At 48.3% G+C, this 12,729-nt stretch overlaps 1 protein-coding gene across 8 annotated transcripts in view; it reads right to left on the reverse strand.

The window, feature by feature from the left end:
- Positions 1-10,199: 10,199 nt before the first annotated feature.
- POMGNT2 (protein O-linked mannose N-acetylglucosaminyltransferase 2 (beta 1,4-)) overlaps positions 10,200-12,729 on the reverse strand; it is a 31,865-nt gene continuing 29,335 nt past the window's right edge. For all 8 annotated transcript variants that reach the window (XM_061373171.1, XM_061373168.1, XM_061373169.1 and 5 more), the window contains one exon: positions 10,200-12,500. In XM_061373171.1, the coding sequence (XP_061229155.1) occupies positions 10,672-12,408 (1,737 nt within the window). In that variant the 5' untranslated portion in view covers positions 12,409-12,500 and the 3' untranslated portion in view covers positions 10,200-10,671. The remainder of the gene's footprint in view (positions 12,501-12,729) is intronic.

The raw sequence follows: 12,729 nt of genomic DNA on the forward strand, positions 1-12,729 counted from the left end.
CTTTTGAAACGCTGGGATAGGCTTGGCAGGTAGGAAGATATTTCTCAGCTGAACACTCTCCTTCTGGTTGGGATTAATAGCTTGGGTCCAGCTTCACCCCTCCCATAACCAATGCATTGTAAAACATAACCAGCCCAAGAGGAGAAGTACCTGCTGAATGTCTTTTTAATGCTGATTTTTTCCCTCTGTAAAGCATTTCTTTTCTAATAGCTCTTCACAGCTCATTTTCCTTGGATTTGATAGAGATGCCTGCACTGAGCACATGCAGACACCTAAGTTCTCATGTTCCTTTTAACGTGGCGATGCACACAAGGTACAGGTGATGGAAACAACAAGGAGAGCTGTTCCCAGCTCTCCTTGTTATACATCCCTATATATATATATAAAATAGGTATATAATATATATAATGTGCATAATATATATGCAATATGTATATAATAAATGTCCCTAGGACATTTATTTCTGCTTGTGAGCTATCCACAAGGAGCCTGGGACATGGTTTTGTACACAGCCAGCTATTAGTCAAATCTGACACCCCATGGCCATGTTTTACCCTGATGCTGGTCCACCCTCCCAGGCAAGCCCTCTCTATCTGCATCCACAGCCCCTTAGCCACCATCCCCTGCCTCAGGTTTCTCCTGCCCATAGCCTTTGCCCAGGGAGACGGAGGTTTGCATGGGTTTTGTCTGAGCACATTCCCACTGTTTTGTGATCCTCTTCCACCCTGGAAAAGACCCTGTGCTGGGATTAAGCCGCCACTGTGTTGGAGCACTGAGGGAAGTTATTAAACAAGAACTCAATATATCCTTTGTACTTCTCTTAAACTAATAAACAATGGATGTTGTCGTCAAAGGGAAGGGAACAGCTGATAAAACACTCACAAGCTCTGCCTTTCAACCCCAATAAAATCCCAGCAAGGCGATGCTGAAGTGATGCTGAAATCCAAGCATTGAACTCGACACCGAAACACCAGCCCCCACACGTGAGAAGAATACGGCTGTTTTCTCAGTTTGCTATGGAAAAGCCAGGGTCTGGTGGGCTTGTTCTTCCACTTTTGCCATCGGGTGGATCAAAGGCTTCACCTCAAACCTGGTAGTTAAGATCAGGTCTTTGATCTCCTGCAGAGAAGCCATCAGGCAGTTCTCAGCTCCAGGTGTGGCATGGGTTCATCTACATTTCAGCACCACAGGGGCAAAACGCAGTGTCTACTCCATAATCTGATTTACAGTCCCCATGAAAGAAAGCCTTTGGCAAGTGCCCGTGGCTGTTCATTGCATGGTCTCTTAAGACAGAAGGAAAGAGAGGAAAGATGGAGGATGGAGGGGGACACATGCAGCACCTCTGAGATAACCCTCTTGTATGGCAGAGCTCCTCTGTCTGGACAGAGAGCCTGAAAGTCACACCAAGGAGGAAATGCCTGACAAATGGTGGGGAATGAGGCCAGCACATCCACAGGACACACTGCTCATGCTGTTCCACAGCCCGTCTTCACCTTGGCCAGCACGCAGTGGGAGAGCACAGGGAAGCTGCCACCAAACACAGAGAGGTTTGTGGTACCAGAGCAAGCTTTAATCCCACTTTTGAGGTGGGAGGTGATGCACCAGTCCCAGTCTGGACCTGGGAAAGCCTGGCATACAGCTGAGCCACCCAAAGGGGTTGTCCCAGGTGGTCTCAAAGTGGGTTCAGAGGGGTGTTGGAAGGAGGGTGCACGCTGTGCTCAGCCAGGATGCACGTGCCGTTTCACACAGTGGAGATCCACACATCACTGTGGATTCATGGTTGCTCACTCCTCCTTTACTCATGCCCACAGCCAGCTTGCTTGGTCTGGACAAAGGCGGTGGAAGCAGAGGATAAGACCATGGAGAAGCTGCTTGGCAAAAGCCCAGTCCCAAAGCATCACGTTTTCCAGCACCGGGGTGGTGTGTGCTGCTGGGGCATCTGAAACACAAAGCCTGGGGACCAGCCTCATGCACTGCTCCAAGGGCATCTCTCTCCCAGAGCCTCTTCACCAAGGTAACTCCTGGTTTCCTCTATCTCCTGTCAGCCCCTTGGTCCTTCTCCTTGCTTGCTGCTGCTCTGCTGGCACCAGGGGGGTGGCTGATGAGAGCTGGCAGGAGCGTGGGCATCAGTCTGAAAGCTGGAGAGAAACGGGAGCGACGCAGCATTAATTATGATGGCTTGGGACCAGCTGGAGCTGCCGCACCGAGTTAACTGGGGAGAAAACAGCTCATGGCTCAGGGACGAGGTGGCCTGGGGGGGGGGGCTGAGCAGGGGGGATGCCAGATGAAAACCACCACTGCATGCCAGCCCCCTGCACTTCCCCAGCCTGGGCCCTGGAGCATCGCCCTGGTGTCACCACGGATGCAGCTCGGGTAGCGGGAAAAGGGAGGCAGCTCACTGGCCACAGTGCTTTCCTTTGAAGCCCAGCCATTGCGTGTGGGCTCCCAGGTTGGCAGGGAGCCCTTCTCAGCTAAAGCTGCCTTCTTAACTGAAGTGGGAAATTAATTACCCTGAGCTGCACCTCCGAGTGAATGATGGGCAGCAGCGCCTGGTCTCAAGCACCTAAATCAAGCTCAGCGAAGCAGCCCGGAGCCTCGTTGCTTAGTGTGCTACAGGACCATGGCTTTCAGTAGGCAGGACCTTAAGGGAAATACCCTGCATCAAGGTGCAAAACACCTGGAGCTCTTGGTAGCTCTGGGCTGGGGTAACAGCAGACGCACATCAAGTGGGGGCTTCTGCTGGAGATACCAGTGTGGTTGTTTCAACTCTTTAACTGAAAATGGACAAAACCTGTTAGTAAATGACACTGGGTTTATGCTTCTTGCTGCCTCTGCTTCGAGCTGTTGATTTACAGTTTAAGGGTAGTTTGCATTTTTGGAGCCTTTCCCTTTGGAATCATAAAAGGTCAGTCTAAAAGGGTGTGTTTCGAAGCTCTCTTGATTCCAAGGCAAGGTATGGGCCCTCCTGTGAGTCAGGCAGCTTCAGAGTTAAGCAATAAATGGGGCCCTTTCATAGCCACTTCCAGATTTTCCCTTCTACTCTAAATGCATGTAAAGGTAAGTGTGCTCCTAGGGCAGCCTATGCAGCAGGACCCCCTTATTTCACAGCCCCAACAAACCTGGCTCTGCCTGCACTCCTGTGCACTGATTTTGTGGCTCTCTGCTTTGGTCTTTTTCCCAGTAAGCAATTGCATTCAGGGGCCTGATTTGTGTTTATTCCTCTGCAACCTGCGTGGTTGTTTCCATGAAAGCCATCAAACCAGAACAGGGGAAAGCAGGGGAAAGCGCTCTGGAGCTGCAGCTGGATGCACTCACTGCACCTGGTTGGCTTCAGGCCTGTTTGCTTGCTCCTGAAGCTGTTGGTCACCCGATGGTGGTAATGTTTTCCTGCAGATTATATGGGATTGGGTGTAAGGGGTTGCTTTTCTTTCCACCAAGCAGATAAATGTTTGCAGGTAAATGGCTTATGTGGCTCAAAGCAGCACTGCTGCTCCACATGGATAATTTTGTGGGTTTGGTGTGTTTGTGTGTTTGTTTTCCTCCCTGAAATGTTATTGCTTTGAAAGAGCTGAGGAAGCAGAGATAAAATCCTTGCCTGGAACTGCCTGGTTGGTTTGTGTGCAGCACTAACCTAGGCGGCCCTCATCTGAGCTAGTGGTGAGGATGCATCAAAGTGGTCACTGATAGCATAGAACCACAGAATGGTTTGAGTTGGAAGCCACTGTAAAGCCCATCCAGTTCCAACCACTGCCATGGGCAGGGACACCTTCCACTAGAGCAGCTTGCGCCAAGTCCCATCCAGCCTGGCCTTGAACACTGCCAGGGATGCTCTGCTCTTGGTTTATATGAGATAAGGATTGGCTCAGCAGGAGCAGGGTAAGAACAGTGGCCACACAGGCAGCTGTGTCCATCACTGGCCTGGTGCTATATACCTGCCACCCTCACCTACACCACTGCTATATTGTGAGTGTAATCTGCCAGCTAGCCACCTCCTGAACCTGGGCCATAAGGAATCCTGTCTTTCTGAAGGAGAACACGCTTAACTTAGAAAGGTGATGGCACCCAGAAGAGGAACACACAGTATAGAGAAGGAAGACAACTGTTCCTTGATGGGTTTCTTTCTGCCTACAGGCTTTGCAGCACAGCTGTGGAGGAAAATGCTGCCCTGGGATTTGCACCAAATATTCTGTGCTGTAGGCAGGGACTCTCAGGTCAGCCCCATTGGTTTCCCAGCCCTTCCTCTAACCTGGCAAAAGGAAAATGGTCTAAATAACACACTTTAACCAGAAACTACCCTCTAACCCCAAAGCAATTGTTGATAGTTTCAAAGCTAGTTTTCAATGGGAACGTAGCACTGGATTTTTCAGTTAAAAAAGCGTTTTTCTCCTTAATAAGTGTTTTGGGGTTGTTTGATTCTTTCTGTTTGTTCACATTTGTTTTTTTGGGTTTTGGTTCATGTTTTGTGTTGTTTTGGGGGTTGGTTTTTTGCTGTCAGTGGGTTTTTGGTTTTTCTTCTGGTCCACACTCTGGCCAAGCTGGAGGAGGTGACTGCTACTGCTAACCAGAAAGCCATCAAAGGGAGGGAGGACAAAGGAACAGGGGCTGTCTAGGATGGAGAAGAGAGATGCTAAATGGGTAGGTTTGTCTGTGGGAGGGAGGACAAAGGAACAGGGGCTGTCTAGGGTGGAGAAGAGAGATGCTAAATGGGTAGGTTTGTCTGTGGATGCTGCATTAGGCATCCAGGGACACAGCTAACCCAGAAGGTAAATCAGGCAATTGGAGCGAGCCTGTTTGAATAAACACCAAACAAAGGGAGACTCAATTAAACTTTAAAGGCAACACGTTTTCAAATGGCAGGACTAAGCAGCGTTTAAAGGTGATGATCGCTGCCAAGTTATTTCAAGCAGACAGGAGGCTATTCCTGCCTCCTATGAACGTGCCAACAATTAATTTAGTAATCAGCACGCTCTGAAGGGACCATTTGAAAGGGTGACAAGGAGGGCCAGGCCTTCCATCAGTGTAAATTCACATTGGCTTGCTACATCGCAGCCAGCCCTGTGTTAGCAGAGGGTTTAGCTCAAGCCCCTTTTGGGGGGGATATGTTTCGGGGGGGAGGGTGACTTCACTAGCATAAGGGTGGTGATGTGCCTCATACACATGCAGATGGTGATGCTTCTCATACCACCCACAGCACAGATGGACTGTCAGTCATCACATTGAAAGCCATTCCAAGAGCATGCCTACCCCAAGTCCAGCAGGGAAAAATTAAGTCCTGTTTTATCCACTAAACCTACACTGCCTTACTCCACACAAACACCAAGAAGCAAAAATACTATAGAAATAAGTCTCCTATTTATAGAGCTCAGCAGATGAGATTTAACAATAAAGATGCTGAAGTCACCCTTTTGTTTAATATAAATTAAATGATGTTGTGCTTATAGAGTCCTTTTCATCCAGGGATCCTGGAGAGCAGCAACACCTTTGCTGTGCAGAGGACCAACTTCTGCCCTTAAAGAGGTTAAAGGCTTGAGTCAGAGCCCTGCAGTAAACGTGGCTCTGCCTCAGAGCCATCTACACCAACAGCCTGTGGGGTAGGGTTTTAAAACACATCATTTCCTAAGTGTCTTAACTGCGTGTGGGTCCAGTGTGGTGCTGCTGTCTTGGGACAAGCCATCCACATACCTGGAGCGGTGGGTATGCAGAGCCTTAGAGACAGGGGCAAAAAGATGGCCTGCAATGGAACTAAAAAGAGATACATAAAAATCAATAGACACCTGTGAAAAACACTCCTGTCACACATTTATCTTGAGTAACGTAGTTAGTTGTTAGAGACTAAGGTGGGGGAGCCAAAAAACGGCACTTTGTGTTATTCCTCATCAAATCTTCTAATAAATGGCTTGGTTTCTCCTGCAAACATATTTTCTAAGCTGTCTTTTAAAGGGTTTGTTTTTCCTATTTATTTTCCTTCCCTCCACAGCAGCTCTTAGAAGTCCCAAGTTATTGCTTTTAAGAATTATTATTTCTTTAAGAAAAGGATCTGTCCAAAAGAATCAGGGGAGAGGGGAAGAAGGAGACAGAAAAGTTGCAATCTGAACTCTGCAAAACCAGTTATTACCTATCACTTTCTGGAGGTGTAACACCTGCACCAGATGCTAGTCTAGATTGCAGCTAGCCCATCCCAGCCTGCCCCTACCACCCACAAGCAGAGCCAGAGGAGAAAGAAGCCAAGAGCAGAAGAAATCTATGGGGCTAGTGAGAAAAGGTGTGATAATTTTGCTAAGCCAAATCTAGGCAGTAATAATCTATGACAGGCACGGGTTTTCTGGATGGTGTTGAGGATTCTGCATCCTTTCAAGGGCTACCTGTGTGGCACAAGCGCTAGAGCATCCCAAGATGCCCCATGGGCTGTGCAGAGGGAGATGAGGAGGAGCTGGGTTACACCCAGATGAGGACATTGCTCCCAGGGCATCAGCATCCTCACTGCTTCTCGCTTGGCCAACAGCTCAGTGATGTCTTCATGTGGCTCATCCACCTCTAAGCCACTCACCCTCATGTAGAGGACAATTCCTGCTTGGAATAAGGGCTTAGAACGCACGCAGAGGATGTGGATAGTCACTTAGCAGGACAATCTCCAAAGGGCTCTTGCATCATCTGTGTATTTTCACAGAGAACATAGGATTTCGTTATTTCCCAGTGTGTGAGGTTCCTGAGAAGCTGTCGAGAAAGCACTCTAGAAACTTCCTGAGAGCTCCCCATGCAAATGCCACCTGCTAGGCTGCTTGGAACAAGTCCCTCCCACCACTCCATAGCCCTGGAGATGGTCTGACTGGCTTTTTAGCCCTCACTTTGTGCTACTCTCACCTGCTCGCTGCTCTTCCAGGCTATGCCTCCAGAGCAACCGGTCTTTCACTGCGTTGAGCAAGGGGCAGTCTATCTAAGTCTCAGCTCTCCACAGCCCTGATGGCTGCATGTCCTTCTGAAGAATCACACCCAAGCCATGTTGGAGCCTCTCCAGGAATGTTTCTATTCTTGGATATTGATTTTTGGGGTGAGTTTTGGCTATAAGATACAGAAAATAACAGTAGCGTGAATTGCTCTGGCTCTGTTAAGGTCACCACCACACTTGGGAAGTCCCATTGGGAACTGTTGCCATACAGCCTGCAGCTCCCTCTCCCATACTTCACACGTCCAAGCTGGTAAGTGCCCTGTCTGGTCCTTCATCCTCATACATGCGGGTAAGCAGCCCTCCTGCAGCAGCTGCCTGCTCCTTGCGCTTGGGCTAATTAAAAGGAGAGATGAAACTGCAGCCAGGGGAAATCCTCCTCCATGATCCATCTCTGAGAGCACGGCCAAGTCTGGCAGCAGCGAGTTGGAGACCAGCTTGCTATTAGCATCCTCCTCTGCCCCCAGAGGGTTTTGGATTTAATCCCAGCTTTTTCCCTTCTTCGAGGACAGTGGGCCCAGACAGCACCACAGAGCTAAATGTATTTGCCCTGGGAACAAAACCAAATGATGCAGTGGTTGAAGGTGCAAGTGTCTTGCACAGCACAACTTGTCAAACCCATCCCCATACGCTTGCCTTGGAAATGCAGTAACCAAGGTCCAGCCCTGCCTTCCAGCATGTGTGAGAGATGCAGCCCCAGCCCCTGCACACAGAGGGACCACATTCATTCCAGGATGAAACTATAAGCAATGACAGGCAGGCATTCCTTCTGATCAGTGAAGAAGTGGCACTGACAAAGTCCCAACGGGATCTTAACTGTGAAGGCTGGAGGCTGTGAGAGAGGATACTCATGTGAAGCATGGGAATCAAGCAGCCTGTGGGTCAGGGGAGGATCGGGGGCGAAAAATGGAACAGGCCTGCAGAGCATTGATGGCAGGTATTAAAAGGAAAGGAAAATTCACTACAGGAAGGTAATAGCACTCCAGAGCAGCTCCTGAGGTAGTATAAATCAGCATAACATTACCATGCCCAATTTATGACAGCTACAGGCTGGCCCACATCCTCTCAGTGCTGCATGCTCTAGCAGAGAAGGAATTCAGTCTAGCAGTGAGGCTCTGGTACAGACATTCTTACACTGGACAGGTGATGGAGGCAACCAGCAGCATCAGCATCACTGCTCCAGCGTTCAGCTACCTCAGCATTCAAAAAGGAAAACCCCTTTGTTTCCACCTCATAAAATACTCACAGCACTGATGAGGAAGACAGAACCTGAATACACACTTTTGGAAAGCACATTTGATTATCTTCTGGAAAAGAAGTGAGTTTCTGAATGCAAGAGACTGCTTCACACTGGAGTTCAGAGCGTGGAAACCCACGTGTATGATACTTCATTGCCCCTTAGCCAATTTTGTTGATTGGAATCATTAGGGTGTGAGAAGAAAATAGTCAATGTGCTGTAACCAATCTGCAAATGTTAGAAAACGTGCAATCACATGCAACTAATTTTAAGTGAAATGGGATGGGCTCCAAATTACGGGGCAAAGGATTGCTATGAAAGGCTGAGAGTAAGGCAAACAGGAAAGCAACACACAGAGCAATACCTGCCCAGTATGAAGGGTGCTTAGGAATAGGAAACCACAGGCAGCTCACGCACCCAAAGAACATTCCTTCTGAGAACTGATGCAAAATGGATGCTGACTCACTCAATACTGACCTTGTCAAGTGCCACCATTACCACCTTTGCAACATCCAGGAGGAGGATGGCCACTGGGATACCTTTGGCTTGAATGATGTGGGGATGCAACATAGCTGTAAACCCCTTCCGTGAGTGGGAGCTGATCAGCCAGTGAGGTCCTGGGGAGCTATAGATCCCTGTGCCTTCCCTAAACAGCCTGCTCTCATGTGTGTCACCTGCTGGTGAAGTTTTCCTTCACCTCTGATATATGTGGTATGTGAAGTGCAGCCACCTGGAGACACTGGGGCATAGCTTGAATACTCCCTTCAGCAAGAAGCCCATTTTGTCCTACAAAACAACAGTGGGAGTAATCACATGCACCTTTAAAATACCATGGCAAAGATTATTAGCTAGCAGGGCTACAATGACAAAGGAAACACAGACTTTGGGATTGTTGTTCTGTTCCTCTCCCTCCCCTTAAATCATAACCGTGTCTGAAACAAAGTGAGAACAGAAATGAATATTCAGAAGCAGCACTTGCCTGAAGGTCCAATGTTGTGCTGTGACGTTCCACTCATTTTTCAACCCTGTTTCTTGTCTGATTTGTACAGCAAGGTTTTTCTCCCCCCCTCTCTAGAACTCAACTTATAAACCTGCCTTTGGATGCTCATCCATCAGCCCATCACTCAAAAAGCAAGCCATTCATCGTACTGTTCAAGCATCCACCCAGACATTGGGAGGATGGTGCGAAATGGGAAGGGAAAGCAGAAAAAAGCACTTTTCCTGTGGCTTTAAGGCTGGTTATAAACTACAGAGGATGTGAACATCCATCAGGGAAACACCTCACGCTCCTGCCCCTTTTTCCCTCTCTTCCCCAAGAGCAGTAATTTTGACACAGAGCTGTTCTTCAAAGACAGCATCATTTAGGGTCTCCACCTAAAGGAGAACTGTGTGGGATGAGGTCCTAAGCAGTCAGTGTGTGACCCCAGCAATGAAGCCAGGTTCTGATCTCAGGGAAAAACTACTCCCCTCAATGGAGGGTCATCAGCCCAACCCCTGCCCAACGCCATGGCACCCACCTACCTGTCCCCTGCCTGACTCTGCTTCCTCGCACCAACATGCAGGAAAACCTGTGCACAGGAGGCTCCCCTTTGCGACCACCTGCCTGTTCCTGAGCAAATATGTAGCTGTTAGCAGCTATTATCAACAGATTATTCTGATCAAACACCAAAATAAAGGATTTCCTTGAGCAGGTTGCTGTAAGTGCTATCTCTTCCCCCATCGCCTCTTCCAAACCATCCCCTTCCTTTTCCACAGATCTGTACATAATTCACAAAATGAAAACACGTTAAAACCCTGTAAATAGTTTTATCTCCTCCATCCCTCCTATTTCCTATCTGCTACTCCAGCCTTTTGCTATTGGGGTGCAGTAAGGTCTAATTTTAAACATGATGTTGACACTGTAGTCTCACTCTCTTCAGCCAAAATGAAGAGTAAAAAGGCACCCATATACACAGTTTATCACAGCAATAGATAAATCTATCACAATAACAATTCTGACATAATAAAAAGCAGAATATATCGAGGGGGTTTACAGCAGTTTAATGAAGGCTCTCGTACCAAAACCTGAACTCAAAGTTACAGAGTTATTGAAAGAAAAATAACTTACAATGGAAAAGCTGATGAGAATTGCCCACCTAGCCATGGAATCAACTGTGGCTTAACGCTGTGCTTAAATACTCACCACACAATAGGAACGCATTTAAATCACGACCAAGGTACACACAATTCATTTCCATTGTTTTCAATTACATGTATGCAGCATGTAATTTAACCTCTGGAAGTTACTCTGAAGAACACAGAGGCTTCTTCTTTTTTAACACTCACTGGAAATAAATACCATTTAAAGAATACACATTGAGTGCAGTAAAATGGACACTTAGGCACTGGTACAGTCTGGTCCTTGTCAGCCCTCTACAAACTACAAGACAAGAAGTTTTAAACCACAGATGGGGTGGAGAGCAGGTTAGAGCTGTACAGGGAGTGCAGCAGGCTATGTACTGCACAAGAGCACATCTGCAAAAGGTCCCAGAAGGTTTTTGTTGAAGATGCAGCGTATCCACACCAGGTATATCGTGAAGGGTTTAATGTTTTCTGAGAAGGTATGATTCTGATGGGACAATATATAAGGCATGTAAGTGTTTTCCCCTTGCTCTTGTATCCACACTTCATATTTCACTTCTCTGACCTTGAGATACTTCAGGTTCCAGGGGATCTGCCACGATACGGCAAGTTTAGCTTCGCTCGTGCCCTGGACAGAGGCTTGACACTTGGCATCCCTCACTTTGCCAGGGTAGAGGCTACCAGACCATTTCTGCTTCTTGGGTCCAGGCTTAGACTTGACAGTCTGCCTGATCACGTGGATGAGAGAAGGGATGTTCACCTTCGTGTCCTGATAGGCACGGAACAGCCACTCGGGGTTGCGGCAGCAGAGGTGCCGTGGCACCTCTGTGTTCTTAATGATGCGCTCTTGCTCTGCTTTGTCCAGATGAGCAATCCCACCCTGGTCCCACGGTCTGTCCGGGTAGGTAACAGTGTCTTCCCTGTCAGTGTTCTGCCAGGCAATGTACTGAAGGTCCATGCCAGGAAGGGTTGCCAGGGTTTTGTAAGGGGTGTAGTGCTCAGGGTTGATAGCATAAGGAAAGAGCTCCACCACTGTGGCACCTCTTGGCAGGAAGAGAGACATGACTAACTGGGCCCCATGCATACTGACCAGCATGGACGCATTGCTGATCAACCGGACGATGTCAGAAAACGAATGCTCCTCCAGAGAGACAGTAATGGTTTTCATCTGAAACTCCTGAGCGAGAGCCAGGATTAGTTCTGCCTCATTTAGGATAAGTCTGTTGATTGTTCGGCTGAACACTACGATGTACTCCTCACTGGAGCTTTCCTCCATGCTGACGTTCAGCTTCTCCATCATGAATTTGGTGAACTGCCTGATCTCGTTACCAGAAACCAAGATGTTAGCCTTCGGCCCTTGTGGCTGGACAAATCCGTACTGGTACCAGGTGGTGATTTTGGACAGTCCCACATATGCTTTGGTAAAGCAGATGAGCCTGCCCAGGGTTTTAAGCTGCTCCCTGAGGAGCGGCTGCTTGTTACTCAGTAACTTGTAGAGGTCAAAGTGAACACCTTCACTCCACCCTTCCATGAAGAAGAGCCTTGCCTCTAGATCTAAATCAGAGAACTGCTGCATGGTGTAATAAATGGGGAGGAGGTCGTCATGAAAGACGTGCATCAGGTTGTCTGGGTTGAACCTGTTAGCGATCAGCGCCACGTCAGGCACGAAGACCGGCTTTGGCATGAATGTGAGCGCAGCAGCTGGCAGCTCCACGAAGTTGAAGTACTGGGTGTTGTGGTCTTCCACCGAGGAGAGGTCGAGCAGAGCCGGCTGGAACCTCCGGGAGCCCAGGTTGGGCAGCATGACCGAGGAGTTGCTGTGAAAGTAGATAAACTCCTCAGCCTCAGTAGAGTAGCAGAGGGACTCAAAGCGGCAGATGCGGTCAGTGTGCATCCTGCCAGTGCACACCATCCTGGTACCGTCCTCCACCAGTGCCTCCAGAGCCGCATGGTAGTCAATCTGAACCTGAGAGAGCTCCTGAGACTGACGTGTGAGGACCAGCTCCTCTTCGACCATGAAGGCATGCTCTCGCAGTTTGAAGTATTTCCACAGCACGGCAGCGAGGACAGACACGAGCAGGGCATTAAACACAGCTGCTATGTTCATTCTGTTGTTAGATCCTAGCAAGATGACAGGCGGGGAATGCAATGGAGAGGGAACACATCATTAATGCTCCTTGACATGGTGAGGGTGAAGACCTGTGGAAAATAAAACAAGAAAGGAACTGTTTCAACACTGGGTTGATTGGGTTTATAGCTCCACCATGAATTACATTTTATGGACTATTCAAGAGAGTTTCAGTAATTTTTCCCTCTTCCAGGGAACAAGGAAAAAGGGGAAAAGAGTGCCAGAACACAACCTGGTGTGTTCCCTGGGACTCTGGCTCACTGCTTTTTGCAGACCACTCCAAAAGTGAGAGGAAAGAGT

The sequence above is a fragment of the Neopsephotus bourkii genome, unplaced genomic scaffold, assembly GCF_033783945.1.
Source record: "Neopsephotus bourkii isolate Nb327-2 ecotype Australia unplaced genomic scaffold, CSIRO-AGI_Nbou_v1 NB_1629, whole genome shotgun sequence".
In the NCBI taxonomy this organism is placed as follows: Eukaryota; Metazoa; Chordata; class Aves; order Psittaciformes; family Psittacidae; genus Neopsephotus; species Neopsephotus bourkii.